We start from the raw sequence: 22,781 nt of genomic DNA, 5'->3' as shown, positions 1-22,781 counted from the left end.
CAGAGGACAAATGCAAAAAAAGATACATATGTACATATTCATTCTCAATAAACATATTCTATTCTCACAAATTAAAACATTCGTAAACGCTGTGTAGAATTTTCAAAACATGATAAATTAACCCCCCCCAACCCCCAGCCCCCGACAACATTGTCTTGCAAATCAAAACAGCTGAGGCGCATAAAGCCGATAAAAGAGAAGAGGCGGGCTTAATCTGCACGTCCGTGAACTGCAGGATGAAGAAAAGAAGTGCAAAAAAATAGAGCAAACGAGAGTTGCAGTAAACAGACAAAATGTTGAATGCACAACTCAAGCTGAGGTCATGCTCCTTTTTTGTAGTGGTTTGTACATATTGAATTTTTTCGCAAATGGTTGCCGTCTACTCTTCCGTGAAGGTGATGACGTCGTAGTGGATGCCCTGCTGCTGAAGTTGCTCCAACTGCTCAGGTGTTGCTTCCGTGTAGACGGCTTGAGCCTGTGCCATCGCTGTGTCTGCTACTGCTAAAAACAGAGATAGACGCTAGTTTAGTTGAGCTTGTTGAAAATGTGTGAATTATGTGAATAAAATGTAAACCCATGTGCAACCCTAGGGTCCAAAACAGGAATTACGTGTGTTCCTTATATGACATGATTGTTCAGCTTGAAGGTAAGCGGTCTAAAATTTCGCCATTTCATGATTGCAAAATTGTTAGAATAGGATATACAAATTAAGTACACACACACACACACACACACACACACACACACACACACACACACACACACACACACACACACACACACACACACACACACACACACACACACACACACACACACACACACACACACACACACACACACACACACACACACACACACACACACACACACACACTGAACTTTTGGGGGAATTTTGCCTATCATTCAAAATCACTATGTAACATGCATTCTAATTTGTGATATACATAAAAAAAAACAACCAAAAACCGCCAACAATATTCCATTTACATGTTGTGACTTGCATATTAACCAAGTATTATTGATACTGTTATTATAAGTGCTGACATCGTGGAACTGTTTTTTAGCAGCACATTGATCACAGAGTGGTAACTAGCTTACGCAGCAGTTAACAAACATCGCCTCTGAGTTGGGAAAAGTTCATTCTAGATTATAAATCCTGTCTCTCGCTTGTATCGTAGAAGGTTGCCAAAAACCAAGAAGTTGGTCAACTTTGACATTCAACTCAATGTACACAATGTATTATGTATATTATGCTTTTTCAATGAAAACCAAAAACTAGCACATTTTTGCTGATTTAAAAAAAAAAAAGAAAATATAATTTTGGATAATGAATAATTCTCAGAGCTTGGATGAGCTTGGTTAAACTGCCATTAAACTGTTAAATACAATGAAAATGATCTTGTGCAGTCATATATCATTGCGGCATTATATACAAGATCTGTCTGAAGTACTGCTTTCTTTCTCATTATAGCTCATTAAACTATAAAAATATAAATATTTTTTTGTCGACAGTCAAAACTTGAGATGTCCGATAATGGCTTTTTTGCCGATATCCGATATTCCAATATTGTCCAGCTCTTAATTACCGATTCCGATATCAACCGATACCGATATATACAGTAGTGGAATTAACACATTATTATGCCTAATTTTGTTGTGATGCCCCGCTGGATGCATTAAACAATGTAACAAGGTTTTCCAAAATAAATCAACTCAAATTATGGAAAAAAATGCCAACATGACACTGCCATATTTATTATTGAAGTCACAAAGTGCATAATTTTTTTTAACATGCCTCAAAACAGCAGCTTGGAATTTGGGACATGCTCTCCCTGAGAGAGCATGAGGAGGTTGAGGTGGGCGGGATCAATGTTTTGGTACAGTTAAAACTACAGATGTCCGATAATGGCTTTTTTGCCGATATCCGATATTGTCCAGCTCTTAATTACCGATTTCGATATCAACCGATACCGATATATACAGTCGTGGAATTAACACATTACTATGCCTAATTTTGTTATCATGCCCCGCTGGATGCATTAAACAATTAAACAAGGTTTTCCAAAATAAATCAATTCAAATTATGGAAAAAAATGCCAACATGGCACTGCCATATTTATTATTGAAGTCACAAAGTGCATAATTTTTTTTTAACATGCCTCAAAACAGCAGCTTGGAATTTGGGACATGCTCTCCCTGAGAGAGCATGAGGAGGTTGAGGTGGGCGGGATCAATGTTTTGGTACAGTTAAAACTACAGATGTCCGATAATGGCTTTTTTGCCGATATCCGATATTGTCCAGCTCTTAATTACCGATTTCGATATCAACCGATACCGATATATACAGTCGTGGAATTAACACATTACTATGCCTAATTTTGTTATCATGCCCCGCTGGATGCATTAAACAATGTAACAAGGTTTTCCAAAATAAATCAATTTAAATTATGGAAAAAAATGCCAACATGGCACTGCCATATTTATTATTGAAGTCACAAAGTGCATAATTTTTTTAACATGCCTCAAAACAGCAGCTTGGAATTTGGGACATGCTCTCCCTGAGAGAGCATGAGGAGGTTGAGGTGGGCGGGATCAATGTTTTGGTACAGTTAAAACTACAGATGTCCGATAATGGCTTTTTTGCCGATATCCGATATTCCGATATTGTCCAGCTCTTAACTACCGATTTCGATATCAACCGATACCGATATATACAGTCGTGGAATTAACACATTATTATGCCTAATTTTGTTATCATGCACCGCTGGATGCATTAAACAATGTAACAAGGTTTTCCAAAATAAATCAATTCAAATTATGGAAAAAAATGCCAACATGGCACTGCCATATTTATTATTGAAGTCACAAAGTGCATAATTTTTTTTAACATGCCTCAAAACAGCAGCTTGGAATTTGGGACATGCTCTCCCTGAGAGAGCATGAGGAGTTTGAGGTGGGTGGGATTGGGGAGCGGGGGGGTTGAGGTGGGGGGCGCGGAGGGTGTGTATTGTAGCGTCCCGGAAGAGTTAGTGCTGCAAGGGGTTCTGGGTATTGGTTCTGTTGTGTTTATGTTGTGTTACGGTACGGATGTTCTCCCGAAATGTGTTTGTCATTCTTGTTTGGTGTGGATTCACAGTGTGGCGCATATTTGTAACAGTGTTAAAGTTGTTTATACGTCCACCCTCAGTGTGACCTGTATGGCTGTTGACCAAGTATGCCTGCATTCACTTGTGTGTGTGAAAAGCCGTAGGTGTTATGTGACTGGGCCGGCACGCAAAGGCAGTGCCTTTCCATCTCAGTGGCCTAGTGGTTAGAGTGTCCGCCCTGAGATCGGTAGGTTGGAGTTCAAATCCCAGCCGAGTCATACCAAAGACTATAAAAATGGGACCCATAACCTCCCTGCTTGGCACTCAGCAACAAAGGGTTGGAGTTGGGGGTTAAATCACCAAAATGATTCCCGGGCGCGGCGCCGCTGCTGCCCACTGCTCCCCAAGGGGATGGGACAAATGCAGAGGACAAATTTCACCACATCTAGTGTGTGTGTGACAATTGGTACTTTAATCTTAATCTTTAAGGTTTATTGATGCTCTGTACTTCTCCCTACGTCCGTGTACACAGCGGCGTTTGAAAAAGTCATACATTTTACTTTTTGAAACCAATACAGATAATTTTGAAACCAATACCGATAATTTCCGATATTACCGGTACATTTTAAAGCATTTATGGACCGATAATATCGGCAGTCCGATATTATCGGACATCTCTAGTCAAAACCAATCCAATTTTTTGGACCTATTCAAGGCTGTAATTACCCCAACTCAAATATTCCATTTTGCAACTTATATATTTATATATTTTTTGAATTATTGCATGTTCTGTATTTTCCTATTTAGATTTTTTTTTGACAAAAAGGCCATACAACAAAAAATTAAAAAAATTATAATAATAACGATAAAGTACAAACAGATACCGGTAGATATAAATGTATTAAAAGATTTCAAGCATTGAAAGTAAAATAATAATAATTATGTCCCTTTTGGATCCTAAGACTAATTGTTCAACTAAATCCACAACAAATAACAAAATAATTGGATTTGTCCCACATTTTGACCACCTCAATATTTGCTTAACTTGTTTTTGTTATTTCTTCAAATCAAAACCAAACATTGTTACGGACTTCACTGGGAAGTGGAAAGACGGCCAAAGTTCCAACTAGCTCCGAGTTGCATTAGGAGCGGCAAAACAACAGCAGGGTACTTTATAGTAACTGTAAGTCAAGTCAAGAGTGCAGCAGAGAACACAATCATGCCAAATGTCCAAAAGGAGAGCAGACCTGTGACGGCAGAGTGGGCGGCGGCCTCCATATCTTGCTCGTCCGAACTGGCAGGCAAGTACTGGATCTGACTGTCATGGCTTACTGCGATCTGAAACCCCAAAATAAGTGAAACAAGTTCTCACACACACCTCACGTTCTAACACTTGTTGTGTTTTAGGTATATCACCTGTTGCTCCTGCAGGAAGACTCCTTCGTGCTCATACTGGATGATGTGTCCATCTTGCATCTGAGTAACATTTAGTAGATCCACCATCAGCCTCTCATGCATCTTTCAGCTCCTGTGACAAGTGTTACACACTCACCTGTATGTGATTGCCGTCTGCTACTACAACATACTCCTGCGGGATTAAGTGCTGCACTCCGTCCTGGGATATGATATACTGGACCTGAACACAGGTGTTCATTGTGAGTCAGTAACTCAGACAACAATCACTAGGGAGGTGGTAGAATTACAGAAAGGCTCCCAACCTCCGTGACCTGGTTTTCTCCTGTCATAAGGTGCTGGACCGTCTGTCCATCTATGGTGGTTATCTGCTGGATGTATGTCCCCTCTTCCTGATGGATGCAAGCATACAATACAATATTGATATAATATATAGTGTCACAGTGGCGCATGTTGGCGTGATCCCACAATGCAAAGAAGGTAGGCAGTGTGTATGGTCCCTTAGTGTGCCGCGAGATACAGTCTGGTGTGCCGTCTGAGATTATGCAATTTCACCTAATTGGGTTAAAAATATTTTTTGCAAACCAGTAATTATAATCCGCAAATTTTGTGCCGTTGTTGAGTGTCGGTGCTGTCTAGAGTGCAGCAGAGTAACCATGTTATACTCTTCCATATCAGTAGGGAGCTAATTGCTTTTGACTGAGGCAGATAATTACATATATCCATATTTGTGTGTTACTTCTTTACTTTCATAGTCATATTACAAATAGCTAATGTTCCATATTGTACTCTTTTGCTTTTCTCATCATCTCATGAAAGTGTGCTTACATTGTGGGGCCACCTGGAGCCAAGAGGCAGAGAGGAGGAATCCTCCTTGCTTCCCTTCTCAGGCCGACTCGAGATAAGAGACACAATGGGCGTTTGTTTGGGGTGAGAGAGATGAGGGCGGGGGGAGATATTGAAGAAGGGAGTGTTTTCCGTGATTTTTTACAGATCGATCTTAGCTGCGCTAGTGAACGCTTCTGTACTGGATTGGTCTCACGTTTATTTTCAAAGCTTTGAAAATAAATCACAAAATACCCATTCTGTCTGGTGGTCAAATTGAACTCAGTTTATGTGTCATCAAAAGAACTTGGGAGCAGCCAGCACGACTTAATTTCTCTGGGAGGAAGATCTGCTGGGACGCAACACTTTGTAGATATCGGGAACATGGTTTGTTGTCGTGATCACAATATGCAGATGACAGCGGGAGGCAGTGTGCAGGTAAAAAGGTATCTAATGCTTAAACCAAAAATAAACAAAAGGGGAATGTCACTAAGAAAAGGCATTTAAGCTTAGGGATGGCAATGCAAAACGAAACTAGAACTGAACTGGCTGCAAAGTAAATAAAAACAGAATGCTGGAAGACAGCAAAAACTTACAGCATGTGGAGCTGAGACAGCATCCACAAAGTACATCCGTACATGACATGACAATCAACAAAGGATAGCAACAACCTAAATAGTCTTGATTTCTAACACAAAGCAGGTGCGAGGAATAGTGCTTAAAGGAAGACATGAAACAACTACAGGAAAAGCCACCAAAATAGGAGCGCAAGACAATAACTAAAACACTACACATAAGAAAACACCAAAAAACTCCAAATAAATCAGGCGTGATGTCACAGGTTGTGATAGTACACCTACTTTGAGACAAGAGCTATAGTGATGCATGGTTGGTTATGGTTTAAAGTCGTATACAACAATTGCAAGAACAACTTTTTACTGTCAATATAGGCTACTGAGTTTTATTTTTATATGTTTTCTGCTGGTGGTGTGCCTCCAGATTTTATTAATGAAAAAAATGTGACTTGGCTCACAAAAGGTTGAAAAACACTGGTCTAAGAAGCAAGGACAGGTAGGTTAATCAGACTAAATAAAAAATAAAAAAACCTGAAGAAGGAGCGCTGACACAGAAACAAACACAAAACACAGGGAAATAATATACTAAATCTGACATGCTATGGAAGGTCATGACACAGGTACCATATCAGCTAAAAAACAAGTATGGCATGATTTTAGCTTGCATGTAAAATCTCCTATATAAGCGCCAATAAAAGCAGTACTGTGGCGTGTTTATTTGTGCAAAGCTGGACAGCTAGTTAACACCAAAATGTCCTCCAATGACAAGTGTGATTTTTTTCTTGTATTTTCGTGAAATTATTTACAAAAACTTAAACCTGGTAGGCAAAAGGCTACTTTATAAGAGTTAGCAGCTAAACATCAGCTAAGCACATAATAACACACATGCTAGACACATCTAATAGATGTCCCTAATTAAAAGTTAAAGTTAAAGTCCCAACAATAGTCACACACACACACTAGGTGTGGTGAAATTGTCCTCTGGGTCAATGGGTCCCATTTTTATAGTTTTGGTATGACTCGGCCGGGGTTTGAACTCACTGCCTTTCAGTCTCAGGGCGGACACTCTAACCACAAGGCCACTGAGCAGGTCATTATAAACAATATTGCAGTCTACAACTCAACATTTGTCAATAGAAACAATTATTAAAATATTTATAGTTACATATTACTTAGATACAAAGTCTTTAAGGCAGACACGCATTAGAAAGTAGTCAGTAACAAACGTGTCTGGATCATCAATAATATGACCACTAAGTGTCGCCGGAAAAAATAAATGACCATTCACATGGTTAAATGTTTTCATACCTACTATTGTTCTTTGACTAATTTTACACGATCAAACCCTTTCTACAACATAATGAAAGTATAGCATGTGCTGTACTATGAATCGTGCCGATATCGTATCAGCTCAATATCGGTATCGGCCAATAATCAAGGTTGGCACTGTTCAAATCCAGGCTAAAAACACCTTAATTCAACTGTGCATATGACAATTGAAAGTATTTTACCTACAATTTTTGATTTCAATTGAATTATTATTTTTATGATGATTTTATTTTTGTTTTTATGCATCTGCAAAGCACTTTGCACATTGCCTTGTGTACGAACAGCTCTCTATAAATAGACTTGCTTACTCAAGGTTCTAGACCAGTGGTTCTTAACCTGGGTTCGATCGAACCCTAGGGGTTCGGTGAGTCGGGCTCAGGGGTTCGGCGGAGGTCAAGACAAACCCGACTCATCGTGTATATAAAAACTTCTCCCTATCGGCGTATTACGGATACGGCAACAGCAGAAGTCAGACTGATTTGCAGGTGTGTAATTTGTTGTGAGTTTATGCACTATGTTGGTTTTGTTCTTTGAACAAGGTGATGTTCATGCACGGTTCATTTTGTGCACCAGTAAAAAAACATGGCAACACTTTAGTATGGGGAACATATTCACCATTAATTAGTTGCTTATTAACATGCAAATTAGTAACATATTGGCTCTTAACTAGTCATTATTAAGTACTTATTAATGCTTTATTCGGCATTGTCTTATTTTAACCCTAACCCTCTAACACTAACCCTCTAACCCTGGCCCTAACCCTAACCAAATAACTCTAAATAAAGTCTTTGTTACTTAGAATATGTTCCCCATACTAAAGTGTTACCAAAAACATATAACTTTGTCTTGAATTTGAAAAAATACAACATTTTATTTTTCACTAAAGAAGGGTTCGGTGAATGTGCATATGAAACTGGTGGGGTTCGGTATCTCCAACAAGGTTAAGAACCACTGTTCTAGACGTATTGGAAATAAAAAGGCTCTCACCTGGTCTGATAGAGACTGATCTTGGGCTACAATGATGTGCTCCTGGCCAAGAGACTGCAGTTGATCTGGACTGATGACTGTCTGATTGGCTTGCAGGGCTGCAAAACACAAGAGTTGTTACTCTTTGGCTTTACTGTAAATGAGTTCTCTTCGTTATTTCAGATTTGAGTTTCTTACACTGTAATGTGGCAAGAGCCTCTTCATCACTGTTGACTATGATAGTCTGCTGGGATGTGACGGTGCGGCTTTTTTTAGTTGGGTGTTCCTGGTTGTGGAGCCGCTCCATGTGGAACTTTAGGTGGCCGTTGCGGTTGAAGCTGGGTAAAAAAAAATACAAGCTATTTTAATCTGTAATTATAAAAAGGTACAAACATACAAAATTAGCTAAAAAGCTAGCGTAAAACATTAGCATGCTAACATTTGCCTGCTAAAACATTGTAGGAGACATTAGCATACTTCCAAGCATCAAAATCCATTATTTTTATGTTTAAACAAGCAAAATTAGTTAAAAAGCTAGCATAAATAGAACAAGTTAGCGTACTTCTAAGATGGCGCTAAGTATTAAAATGCACTATTTTTAGGTGTAAACATACAAAATTAGCTGAAAAATTAGCTGAAAAATTAGCGTAAATGTTAACATGCTAACATTATTATGCTAATATATGAGACGTTAGCATACTTCCAAAATGGTACCAAGTAGGGGTGTGGGAAAAAAATCGATTCAAATTCGAATCGCGATTCTCACGTTGTGTGATTCAGAATCGATTCTCATTTTTAAAAAATCGTTGTTTTTTTAATTTGTATTTATTTATAACATTTTTGTTTTCATTTTTTTTATTAATGAATCCAACAAAACAATACACAGCAATACCATAACAATGCAATCCAATTCCAACCAGCGACACTCAGAACTGCAATAAACAGAGCAATTGAGAGGAGACACAAACACGACACAGAACAAACCAAAAGTAGTGAAACAAAAATTAATATTATCAACAACAGTATCAATATTAGTTACAATGTCAACATAGCAGTGATTAAAAATCCCTCATTGACATTATCATTAGACATTTATAAAAAAATAAAAAAATGAACAATAGTAACACAGTGGCTTACACTTGCATCACATCTCATAAGCTTGACAACACAGTGTCCAATATTTTTACAAAGATAAAATAAGTCATATTTTTGGTTCATTTAATAGTTAAAGCAAATTTACATTATTGCAATCAGTTGATAAAACATTGTCCTTTATAATTTTTTTTACAAAAATCTACTACTCTGCTTGCATGTCAGCAGACTGGGGTAGATCCTGCTGAAATCCTATGTATTGAATGAATAGAATCCTTTTAAATCGGGAAAAAAATCGTTTTTGAATCGAGAATCGTGTTGAATTGAAAAAAAATAGATTTTGAATCGAATCGTGACCCCAAGAATCGATATTGAATCGAATCGTGGGACACCCAAAGATTCACAGCCCTAGTACCAAGTATCAAAAACTATGATTTTTAGGGTAAAACATACAAAATTGGCTAATAAGCTAGCAAAAAATGTTTACATGCTAACGACAGCATGCCAGCACGAGACTGGGTAAGCGAAATACCAAAATGCAGTATTTGTGGGTGTAAACATACCAAAATAGCTAAAAAAAAAAGCTAGCATAAAACATTAGCATGCTAATATAAGACACAAACAAACTTCCAAGATGGCGCCATGTATCAAAAATCATGATTTTTTTTGGTTTAAACATACAAAGTTAGCTAAAAAGGGAGCAACTCACACACTGTTCATATATGCATCACAAGAATAATTTTCACTGTGTAACAAAATAACCAAAACGTTATCTCCAACACCAGTAGTAGTTTAACGCCACACCCCAGTACAATCAATTAATTTATTTTCTACAACTAAGTATTGTCAGGGTCATAGGTGAGCTTTTTACAAGATGCACCTTGGACTGGTCACCAAATTCACGATTGTAATGAGTTGCCCTAACTTTTACATTAAAATAAAATGTTTTTCTCTTTAATGGGAATAAAGCTGCAAAGATTCATCAATTGAATCGATTAATTTAATTTAAAAAAAAAAGCTTTGATTTGTATTTTTTTTCCGCCCGAATGCAGCTGAGATAGGCTCCAGCACCCCCCCGCGACCTCAAAAGATAGAAAATGGATGGATGGATGGAATTATTCGTTTATTGAGTTTGATTAATACACATTTCTAAAATCCATTGTTTCCAAAAGACTGCACTGAGAGCGGTGATGTGACCTGCCTGTGTGTGTGTGTGTGTGTGTGTGTGTGTGTGTGTGTGTGTGTGTGTGTGTGTGTGTGTGTGTGTGTGTGTGTGTGTAGTGGGTATAGCAGAGTGCCAATGGAGTTGGCTCAAAGAAGAAGAAAAGAGAGCAAAGGGCCCAAAGAAGACGAGAGAAGCTGTCAAAAGTTTTATGATCATTTAAAAGTGAAAAAGACAGACACTGTGGTGAAATGTTTGCACTTTTAAGCGGACAATTTCTAAATAGCACTACATCAATGATGCAGCACGTAACGAGAAAGCATCATTCATATTTAAGAGCAGAAAACAAAAAAAGTACAAACAGTAAAATACTATTTTGGCAGAAAACGCTATCTTAAATGCTTTAATTGCATAACGAATGTTTTATTTAAATACGTGAGGACCTGTTTGTACATTAATGTGAACCAAAAATCAATTACCACTTGTCCAATTAAAACCTTTACGAATTTGTATGTGTTGAATTGCTAAATATTGTCACTCAACAGCTGTATCCTTCGCAGTGCCCCATTTATGGGGTGCTGACGTCAGGAGGCTGTCCCAATTCAAAAAAAGTTCAGAGTGTCCTTCGAATCTGTCCGACAAATATGTGGCCTTTTTTCCCATTAGCAGAAAGGTTGCACCCGTGTACACCTCACGTCCTTTCATATTCAAACCATTTTCAACATGGCGACGCTATGCAAAGAGGAAAGAGCGGCTTTAAAATGCAAAGTATAGCTTTATTTATTCATTTAAAACAGCTAAAAGCAGACATGTCAAGCTGGGGTGTCAGTAGTGATATACATTTGTGTTCAAATACGAGACCTTGACTATTGTAATGTTGAGTAACCTCCCTGCTCTTTGCTCCAGGGACAGCTATATCCGGCCATTGCAGACAGCTTGCTGCCCGGAGCTTTTTTTCAACGTTTGAAAGTAAATCTTGACATCTGTTAATTGACTTTTTTAGACCGCAATAACTTGACTTAATTATGTTTTATTAATGTGTGGACGGAATAATGAAGTATTGTAAATGTGTGGATCAATGTACCGATACTAGTTGTTGCTGTTTTTTTGTGTACCGGTACATGTGCATGTTAGAGTTAGAGTTAGAGTTTGACTTTATTTCGAACATGCAAGAATACAACATGATACATCACAATTTCCAGTTTCTCTTTTTAACATGTTCGAAAAGGAGTAGGAAGAAGCAGAGCTTATTTAATCATACCCCTTTTCTTTACATAACAGTTGCTGAAACTTTTTTATTCACTTCCTGTTCTCAATTTATTCACAATAACTCCATAGGTAATCACAATAAAAATAAATAAATAAATAATAGTAAGAATTTAATAATAATAATTGGTGAAGTAAGTCATATTTCATGTGATGAGATAAGTAAGATTACTTTAAGAATGAATGAATGGATGGATGAAATAAATTGAGAATGTTTGTCATGGTTCTTCTTCTTTGTACTTTGTAAACACTTTAAGTTTGAAGAGTTTCTTGAAGTGGATCATATTAGTACATTGTTTGATTGCTTTGCTTAATCCATTCCATAATTTAATTCCACATATTGATATACTGAAGGTCTTAAGTGTTGTACGTGCGTACAAATGTTTTAAATTAAAATTTTCTCTAAGATTATATTTCTCCTCTTTTTTTGAGAAGAATTGTTGTATATTCTTGGGTAGCAGGTTATTGTTTGCTTTGTGCATAATTTTAGCTGTTTGCAAATTCACTATGTCGTGGAATTTCAGTATCTTTGATTCAATAAGTAAAGGATTTGTATGTTCTCTATATCCAACATTATGTATTATTCTAACTGATCTTTTTTGTAACAACGTTAATGAATGAAGTGTACTTTTGTAATTATTTCCCCATATTTCTACGCAGTAGCTCAGATATGGTAACACTAGTGAGCAGTAGAGAATATGAAGTGATTTTTTGTCTAGAACATGTTTTGCTTTATTCATTATTGACGTGTTTCTTGCTACTTTATGTTGTATATTTTTTACGTGAGATTTCCAGTTCAATTTATCATCAATCATTATACCTAGAAATTTGGTTTAATTCACTCTTTCAATTTCTATTCCGTCTATTTGTATTTGTGTTTGACTTTCTCTTCTACTGTTACCAAATAGCATTATGTTAGTTTTACTAAGATTCAACGGTAGTCTGTTTTTGTCAAACCATCTTTTTAATTTGTTAATTTCTTCTGTTATTATTTGTATTATCTCCTGTGTGTTCTCTCCTGAACAAAACGCTGTTGTATCATCCGCAAATAATACTAACTTTAAATCTTTTGTAACTTTACAAATGTCATTTATATAGAGATTGAATAATTTAGGTCCTAATATTGATCCCTGAGGTACACCACAGGATATATTTAGCGTTGTAGACATGTGTTCGCCTAGCTTCACGTATTGTTTCCTGTTCGTTAGATAACTTCTTATCCAGTTTAAGACTAACCCTCTGATGCCATATCGTTCTAGTTTTTTGATTAAAATATTGTGATTAATTGTGTCAAATGCTTTAGTTAGATCCATAAAAACTGCCGCTGCACATTTTTTACTGTCTATTGCATTGGTAATTTCCTCTGTTATTTCAATTAAAGCCATTGAAGTTGAGACATTAGCTCTGTATCCATATTGGTTCTCTTCGAGTATTCTATTTTTATTTATGAAACTCTCTAATCTGTTATTAAACAGTTTTTCAATGATTTTAGAAAATTGTGGAAGTAAAGAAACAGGTCTATAATTTGTAAATTGATGTTTATCTCCAGTCTTATAAATTGGTGCAACTTTAGCTATTTTCATTTTGTTTGGGAATGTACCTGTTTGAAATGATAGATTACTAATATACATTAATGGTCCTGAGATCTCTTCTATAATAATAATAATAATAATAATAATGGATTAGATTTATATAGCGCTTTTCTAGACACTCAAAGCGCTTCACAGAGAAGTGAGAACCCATCATTCATTTTTACAACTCATTCATTCAACATTCATTCTCCGGTGTGAGCGGCACCGGGGGCAAGGGTGAAGTGTCCTGCCCAAGGACACAACGGCAGCGATTTTTTTTTTTTTGGATGGTAAGAGGCGGGGAGCGAACCTGCAACCCTCAGGTTTCTGGCAAGGCCGCTCTACCCACTACGCCATGCCGCCCCTCTATAACCTTTTTTATCGTTTCCATATCAATTCCATTACAATCAGTTGAAGTCTTAGATTTACATTTTTTCACGATTGTAACTATTTCCTCCTGTGTCACATTACTGAGGAACATGGAGTTGGGATTTCGCTCTATGGTATCATTATATTCCTCAATTGGAACTGGGTCTGGAATCCTTTCTTCCAATTTTGGTCCAATATTTACAAAATAATTATTGAAGCTTTCAACTACTTCCTTTGTGTTGTCATTTTTTTTATTTCCGTCTAAAAAGTATTGAGGGTAGTCCCTCTTTGTGCCATTTTTAATAATGCTATTGAGGATGCCCCATGTTGCTCTCATATTATTTTTGTTCCTGTCCAATAATTCACTGTAATATTCTTTTCTACATGATCGTAGTATATCTATTAACTTGTTTTTATACTTTTTGTACTTAATTTCTGCCTCTATAGTTCTTTGTGCTATAAATTCTCTATATAGTGTATTCTTCTTCTTACAAGCATTTTTTAATCCTTTTGTCATCCATGGTTGATTATTCTTTCTCTGCTTGTTACTGAGTTGTATCCTTGGACAATGTTTGTCATAAAGTATTATGAACTTGTTTAAGAAATGTTCATATGCTTCATCAACCTCTTTTTCATTGTACACATTGTCCCAATCTTGCTTTTGTAGCTCACTTTTGAAAGCAGTCATCCTCTTCTCTGTGCACATTCTTCGAAATGTCCTTTTGTCTTCCATGTTCTTCTTGTAGTGTCCATCATATATTGTAAAAACTGGCAGATGATCACTAACGTCGGTTATAAGTAGACCACTTGTAGTGTTATTGTCAAACTCATTGGTAAAAATATTATCAATAAGCGTGGCACAGTGTGCTGTGATTCTGCTTGGCTTTGTGATTTTTGGATATAAACTGATGCTGTACATTGTATCAATGAAGTCAACAATAGACTTTTGCTTGTTAGGGTTCAATAAGTCAATATTAAAGTCACCACATAAGAACATTATTCTTTGACCATTATCCATGTAAGTAGCCTTGATCCATTCTTCAAATGTTTCTATACTTGATTTAGGTGATCTATATATACAACTGATGAAAATGTTTTTGCTTTTTTCCTGACATATTTCAATGGTTATACATTCTAAGATATTATCTATAGCAAATGACATATTTTTTACCACTTTGTAGTTCAGGTTCTTCATCACGTACACAGCTACTCCTCCTCCATTTTTGTTGGTTCTGTTGATGTAGTTTAGTTCATATCCTTCCAGATCAAAATCTATTCCTTTTTTTATCATCAATCCATGTTTCTGTGACAGCAATCACTTTGAATGGTTCTTTGATGTGTTCCAAAAAGTTCTTAATGTTGTTGTAGTTTGCATACAAGCTTCTGCTATTAAAATGAATAATTGACAATTTGTTATCGCATGTAATGTTGCTATTATATTGATCATCTGTATAATAAAAACAATTATTACTGATGTGGGAGAAAAAATGTGTATCTGGATCTATATCATTTTCCAAATCCTGGTGTTTGTAATCTTTGTTGCAGAAATTTTTTAGTTCCATATTTTCTTGTTCAACAATCTTTGATGTTGTTTCAATAATCTCAATAAGTGTAGGTGGATGTAATCCTGAATGTAGGTCCTCTTGTTTAGTCGTCCCTTGGAACATAGTAGTATCGATGCTGAATGTGGGTGTTTGTTTTCTGTCAGAGTCCATTATCATCGTTGTTGTGGTAGCTGCGTAAACTTTAAAAATTGTCCAGGTCCTTGATGTCATGGACAACAATTACTCTTGCTTCTGGACCTCCATTCAGCTTGATGTAGATTTTACAGTTGGTGCTCCAAGTTCCCTGGATTTGTCCCTGCTTTCTCAAGTCGCGTGCTTTCTTGGCGATTCCAGCATTGCGTTTTGTGAGATGCTCATTCATGTACACATTTGTTCCCTTCAGCTTCTTTCCCTGTCTCAGCAATGCCATTTTAGATGTTCTGTTTACGAGTTTCACGAGCACGACTGGAGTGGCGTTGTTGTTTCTTCTGTTCAGTGGGATGCATGTTTCGATGGTATTAATGTCAATTTCCTTTGATTGCAGAAAGTTGACCACTTGCTGTTCTGCTGAGATCATATCCATTTCATCAGGTTCACCTTCATTATTCACAGCTTTCGCATAGGATCATGGTTTAATTCGGTGCCCTGTCACGATGATATCATTCATTCGTTTGTCCTGATCCATTTCGTCTATGATATTCCTCAACATGTTGTTGTCTTCTTGAAGGGTCTTCATTCGTTTGCCCATTTCAGTGGCTTCATTATTTCTTCTGTTGTTCTGAGATTGCAGATTTTCTATATTTTCCTGCAGACTTTTCACATCTTGTTTGTGTTCTGTTGTTACTTTTCTCAGATATTCTTTCAATTCTTTCATTTCTTCTTTCATTTCTTTCATTTCTTTTTTCATTTCTTCTTTCATTTCTTCAAGTTTTTGTAGGATCACTTCTTGATTCCCATCATGTCCTGTGTCCAACCTCAAATCTTGTTCCCAGTTGTGTTCTGTATCAGCTGACCCCGAAGGTTTCGGGATTTCAATCTTTCCTTTACCTTTTCGCATCGCGGCAGTCACTGACGTCACTGCCTCTTGCTTGTGTCTTAATGGCAGTTGCTTCTTTAGCGACTTGCGGCACTTTAACTTGTTTTTTCCAACAATTTCGTATCTTGCGCCGTTCAGAGATCAATTTGAGGTGTCAGCCTGTCAACTTATATCACTCTGCGACGTTGGGATCACTTTTAAACAGCTGTAAACTCGCCGTAGCTTTTGGTTGCCTGGCAACCGCTTTGAACTGCGGAAAGGCGCCTTTGGCTTGAGGCTAACGGCTCTCCCAACTCGCCTTCTTTCAGCGTATCAGTGCCTCTCAACTGACCAAAATCAGATTGAAGATGCCAGGGTACTCTCCTGTGGCTGTGATCGCAAATCAGTGGTCAAAATCTTCAGATTTAACAAAAAACTCCGGTAGCAAGAGCAGAGCCTTTCTCTTTTGCGTCCTTTCTCATTGACAGGAAGTGACGTGTTATTTGAACATGTTTACTTCTATTATTATTGCGATCTTGTGTTTAACTTTTCCGTTGTTTGTTGCTGTGCAGAATAATCAAGGAGGAGGAGTTGGACAACAACAACAGAGCAAAGAGAAATGACACAAAACACCTACACTGCAAAAACTGAAATCTAAGTAAGATCAAATATCTCAAATAAGGCTGATATTTGCTTATTTTCTGTCTAATAAGATAATTCTTCTCACTAAGCAGATTTTATGTTTGGGTGTTTTTTACTTGTTTTAAGGGGTTTGGTCCTAAATGATCTCAGTAAGATATTACAGCTTGTTGCTGAGATTTTATGACCCATATTGAGTCAAACATGCTTGAAACTAGAATATCAACTGATGCAAAGTATAAAACTACTTTTTTAAAGTAATAATTTCTTACTTCAAGCATGAAAAAAAAAATCATGATGCCGAGCGCATATCATTATGTCAAGATAATGGCATAATTTTTTTTTTCTACCAAGAAAAGTGCACTTGTTATTAGTGATTATTTTAAGGTATTTTTGGGTTCATTGAGGTTAGCTAATTTTACTTGTTTTGGAAAGTCTTGACAAGCCAAATTTTCTTGTTCTATTGGCAGATAATTTTGCTTAGTTCAAGTAAAATACCCCCAATTTTTGTATTTTTTTTCTTGTTTTTGAACACTGACTTTTTGCAGTGTATATACCAGTTTGGATGATCATTTAAAAACAAAGTATTTTCATAACACTGCAAAAACTGAAATCTAAGTAAAATTAAATATCTCAAATAAGGGTGATATTTGCTTATTTTCTGTCTGATAAGATCATTCTTCTCACTAAGCAGATTTTATGTTAGTGTTTTACTTGTTTTAAGTGTTTTTGTCCTAAATGATCTCAGTACGATATTACAGCTTGTTGCTGAGATTTTATGACCTATATTGAGTAAAACATGCTTGAAACTAGAATATCAACTGTTGCAAAGCTGTGCCATCAACACTCACAAGTATACAACTTTACAGTACAGATAAGAACAAAATTTTGTTTTTCGTTTTTATCTGTACTGTAAAGTTCACATTTGAATGACAATAAAAAGGAAGTCTAAGTCTAAGTCTATCTGTTTTCATATGAGACACAATAGTGTCAAAGTCATGATTTTTTTTCATGCTTGAAATAAGAAATTAAATGGACTTTGCTATTTTATGTTCAATGAAACAATAGAAAACACGTACTCATAAAGTAGTACAGTTGTTATTAGTGAGAATATACTTATTTTAAGGTATTTTTGGGTTCATTGAGGTTAGCTAATTTTACTTGTTTTGGAAAGTCTTGACAAGCCAAATTTTCTTGTTCTATTGGCAGATAATTTTGCTTAGTTCAAGTAAAATAACCCTAATTTTTTTTTATTTTTTTTTCTTGTTTTTGAACACTGACTTTTTGCAGTGTACAACTAATAAACTCATTTGCTGAACCTGTAGTTGTTGTGATTAATTTTCTCTGCCTTCCTTGCAAATAATAATAATAATAATAATAATAATAATAATAATAATAATAATAATAATCCATCTATCCATTTTCTACCGCTTCTCCCTTTTGGGGTCGCGGGGGGTGCTGGAGCCTACCTCAGCTGCAATATGCTACCCAAATATTTACTATTACTGGCTATAATGTAACCAAATTGACAAGATTAGAAAAGTACATCAATTGGGAATTATATATTAATAAAATAACTGCTAAATAAGATTGTGTGTTGTTGCTGTATGGATAGACTGTGAGGACTCTTTCTGGGACCTCTTCTGGATTGTCTATGTGTTTTTAAAGGTACATGTCCCACTACATCAAGCATTCACAAGCATACAATTACATCTATCATTATCTAATAATTAGGAATAACAGATTTAGAACGCTTGTCAACACGTGACACATCTTCATGACAACCATCTGCCATGATCGATCGGCTCTAACTGCAAGAAACAGATGGCTCTGAACGGCTTCCTCTAAAATAAGGTAAAGGACCAAGAGAACACAAAAAACGATTCAACATTCTTCTCTTAAGTTTGTCATTATTCAAATTCGCGCGACGGAGCAGCAGATACAAGCACAAAAGACGTAACCAGGAAGTGTCCCGTAGGCTAGACCGTCCCAATTCGTATTGCTCCAGCCACCACTGGGAGGACTCTCGCCAGGACCCACACTTTGTCCACCGCATGGGCTGGGTCCTTGGATTGATGCAGCCCCCTAATTGAGACCCAGCTACTGTATTAGATTTTATCAGGAAGTATTTTTGTACTTAAAACAATATATATATAAGTAATCTATAGCTATGATCACACGGTAAAAGTGCAATTTCATTGTTATCTACATTTATAAGAAGAAAGAATAAGGTTTATCAGAAAAATCATTGTTTATTCAAACAATTTTCAACAACTTCAGATTGTTTTCTTTGTTTAAAAATGGAACAAGCACATTCTGAAAATGTACAAATCATAATGTTGTTGTTTTTTTTACACTTACATGTTGCGGTTAATAGTATTCTATTTTTATTTGTCGTTATTTATACTTTCTGAATAAATGATGTGATAATGTTCATCAGTCAACTCATTGGTGTTAATTTTCAATCTATCAAGATAAAACAATTATATCAAAATCAAATTACAGGATGTTATTGATGTAGTTTGCTCATTTTCCTCGGTAGCATAATCTACAAAGATAAAAATTATTGCTGTTGCGACATCTAGTGGACACATTTAGAACAGCCGTTTCTTTCATTCAAAAATTTCGGCTCATTTTTTTGAAGTTAAGTTAAGTTAAGGTACCGATGAATGTCACACACACACTAGGTGTGGCGAAATTATTCTCTGCATTTGATCCATCACCCTTGATCACCCCCTGGGAGGTGAGGGGAGCAGTGGGCAGCAGCGGAGGCCGCGCCCGGGAATCATTTTTGGGGATTTAACCCCCAATTCCAACCCTTGATGCTGAGTGCCAAGCAGGGAGTACCATTGATTGTCTCACACACACACTAGGTGTGGTGAGATTATCCTCTGCATTTGACCCATCACCCTCAACCCCTGGGAGGTAAGGGGAGCAGTGAGCAGCAGCGGTGGCCATGCTCGGGAGTCATTTTTGGTGATTGAACCCCCAATTCCAACCCTTGATGCTGAGTGCCAAGCAGGGAGGTAATCAGTCCCATTTTTATAGTCTTTGGTATGACTCTGCCGGGGTTTGAACTCACGACCTACCGATCTCAGGGCGGTCCCTCTCGCCATACTCAGCAAACTCATCCCGCGGGCCGGATAAAACCTGTACGTTTGACACCTCTGTACTAAAGTAATCGATAAATGTAACCCCAAAATAAAATGTTGATAAAATACGTAATGCAAATTGAGTATAAATGTGTGTTTATGTGAACATTTTCTGGGAAAAGGGGATCCATAGCTTTCATTGATTTTGTTAAAAGGGGTAATGGGCACCGCATTAGGTTTTGAAAGGCTATCCAATCTTTGACATTGAAAATCCTTGTTCCTACCTTTGCCCACAAAGTTTGCAAGAAAATGGCTTTTCCTTGGTGTGGGTCAGCAAGTGTCTGCGCAGGTCTTTCTTGTTCTTGGAGGCAAAGCTGCAGAAGGAACACTTGTGAGGTCGCAAGTAGGAATGCAGCTCCATATGAACCTAAAGTAAAAAAAACAGAGATTACAGAAGACATAATGTTTGATGTGTGTTTTATTCCTTAAAGCTTTGTGTTACAAAAATCATTTGTTCAACAGACCTTAACCTCAGGCCAAGAGTTTGAGATGAAATCACAGTCAGGGCACTTGAAGGTATTGGAATCCAGGTGCGCCCTCTTGTGGTTCTCCATGTCAGAACGGCCGTGGAAAGATTCCAAGCATATGCGGCAGGAGAACCGCTTGGTGCTGACACTAGGGGAGCTCATGGCAGGGGGAGAGGGGGGAGCTTCACTACTCAGCTAAAAGTAGATAAAAACAACATTAAAGAGGATATGTGAGTATGTTTTGGTCATTGGAATTTTATTTTCATCAATGGAAATTGAAAATGAAAAAAACATTGGTTCATTTGAATTTCACTTTAAAATGCAAAAAATAAAATTAGAAAACAAAGCCTTCTTTTATTTTGGTGTCGAAAAGCAAAAACCTTCTAAAAAAAAAAAGTTAGATTTTTATTTTATATTTTACATAATACAAAACTTAAAGGCCTACTGAAATGAAATTTTCTTATTTAAACGGGGATAGCAGGTCCATTCTATGTGTCATACTTGATCTTTTTGCGATATTGCCATATTTTTGCTGAAAGGATTTAGTGGAGAACATCGATGATAAAGTTCGCAACTTTTGGTCGCTGATAAAAAAGCCTTGCCTGTACCGGAAGTAGCGTGACGTCACAGGTTGTGGAGCGCCTCACATCTGCACATTGTTTACAAATATGGCCACCAGCAGCGAGAGCCATTCGGACCGAGAAAGCGATGATCACCCCATTAATTTGAGCGGGGATGAAAGATTCGTGGATGAGGAAAGTGAGAGTGAAGGATTAGAGGGCAGTGGAAGCGATTCAGATAGGGAAGATGCTGTGAGAGGCGGGTAGGACCTGATATTCAGCTGGGAATGACTAAAACAGTAAATAAACACAAGACATATACAGTATATACTCTATTAGCCACAACACAACAAGGCTTATATTTAATATGCCACAAATTAATCCGCATAACAAACACCTCCCCCCTCCCGTCCATATAACCCACCAATACAACTCAAACACCCGCACAACACACTCAATCCCACAGCCCAAAGTACCGTTCACCTCCGTAAAGTTCATACAGCACATATATTTCCCCAAAGTTACGTACGTGACATGCACATAGCGGCACGCACGTACGGGCAAGCGATCAAATGTTTGGAAGCCAAAGCTGCGTACTCACAGTAGTGCGTCTGCTATCCAACTCAAAGTCCTCCTGGTTGTGTTGCTGCAGCCAGCCGCTAATACACCGATCCCACCTAAAGCTTTCTTCTTTGCTGTCTTCATTGTTCATTAAACAAATTGCAAAAGATTCACCAACACAGATGTCCAGAATACTGTGGAATTTTGCGATGAAAACAGACGACTTAATAGCTGGCCACAATGGTGTCCCAATATGTCCGCACAATCCGTGACGTCACGTGCAAACGTCATCATACCGAGACGTTTTCAGCAGAATATTTCGCGGGAAATTTAAAATTGCACTTTACTAATCTAACCCGGCCGTATTGGCATGTGTTGCAATGTTAAAATTTAATCATTGATATATAAACTATCAGACTGCGTGGTCGGTAGTAGTGGGTTTCAGTAGGCCTTTAAATCCCTTGTAAACAGAAATGGAAAAACAGACCAAAAAGGGTCTTTTTTTCCTATCTGCAGACATGGAAAGTTTTTATTTTCAAAATAAAAGCGAGGATAATTACTATACAGTACCCGTGTGCCTGTGAATCGGGCTAAAAATGTCTTTGGAGCCCTACACAGGAATGACTTTAAACATGGCAAACAAAGACTACCATCTACAGATATATCTACGCACATAACAAAAACTACAAAAAAATAAAAAATGGAAGTAGTGATTTTAAAGAGGACCAAAGCGAAAGTAGCGATTTTAAAGACATGTTGCGGACAAGCCTGTGTGATCAAATCCTTTTTTTGCCTCGACTTTCGTGTGATATGTGCGCAGACATTTCTGTAGATGCCTGTCCTCACACCATGTCTAAAGTAATTTCTCCAATAATGTTTTAGCAAGGCACACGGGTTCCGTAGTAACTCCGCTTTTACTATGAGAATGAAAACTTCCAGTGTGAGAATATGAAAAAACATCCGTTTCAGTCTGTTTTTCCGTTTGTGTTTAATAGAAATTTGAATTTGGGTAATACGAAATGAAAAATGAGAATCAAACTGATTGTTAGATGTTGTTATTGCTGTTCAACACCAAAAAAAAACAAAAACACTTTGTTTTTTAGTTTTCTGTTTTGTTTCTTAAAAATTAAATGTTACTGTTTTTTACATTTTTATTTCATTTTAAATTACAAAAAATACAATTGAA

General features: G+C 37.0%; 1 protein-coding gene across 3 annotated transcripts in view; it reads right to left on the bottom strand.

The window, feature by feature from the left end:
• Positions 1-22,781, bottom strand: part of znf335 (zinc finger protein 335) — a 35,306-nt gene continuing 12,525 nt past the window's right edge. For 2 of the 3 annotated variants that reach the window (XM_062052933.1, XM_062052934.1), the window contains exons 20-28: positions 20,472-20,669; positions 20,232-20,374; positions 8,396-8,535; positions 8,219-8,316; positions 4,808-4,894; positions 4,642-4,725; positions 4,506-4,565; positions 4,337-4,427; positions 1-501 (exon numbers count right to left, since the gene is read on the bottom strand). In XM_062052933.1, coding sequence (XP_061908917.1) covers positions 380-501; positions 4,337-4,427; positions 4,506-4,565; positions 4,642-4,725; positions 4,808-4,894; positions 8,219-8,316; positions 8,396-8,535; positions 20,232-20,374; positions 20,472-20,669 — 1,023 coding nt within the window. In that variant the 3' untranslated portion in view covers positions 1-379. The remainder of the gene's footprint in view (positions 502-4,336; positions 4,428-4,505; positions 4,566-4,641; positions 4,726-4,807; positions 4,895-8,218; positions 8,317-8,395; positions 8,536-20,231; positions 20,375-20,471; positions 20,670-22,781) is intronic. The other variant, XM_062052935.1, reaches the window with a different exon arrangement.

Source organism: Entelurus aequoreus, linkage group LG07 (assembly GCF_033978785.1).
Source record: "Entelurus aequoreus isolate RoL-2023_Sb linkage group LG07, RoL_Eaeq_v1.1, whole genome shotgun sequence".
NCBI lineage: Eukaryota > Metazoa > Chordata > Actinopteri > Syngnathiformes > Syngnathidae > Entelurus > Entelurus aequoreus.
The sequence above is the reverse complement of the archived record's forward strand: the minus strand, read 5'-3'. Positions and strand labels throughout refer to the sequence as shown.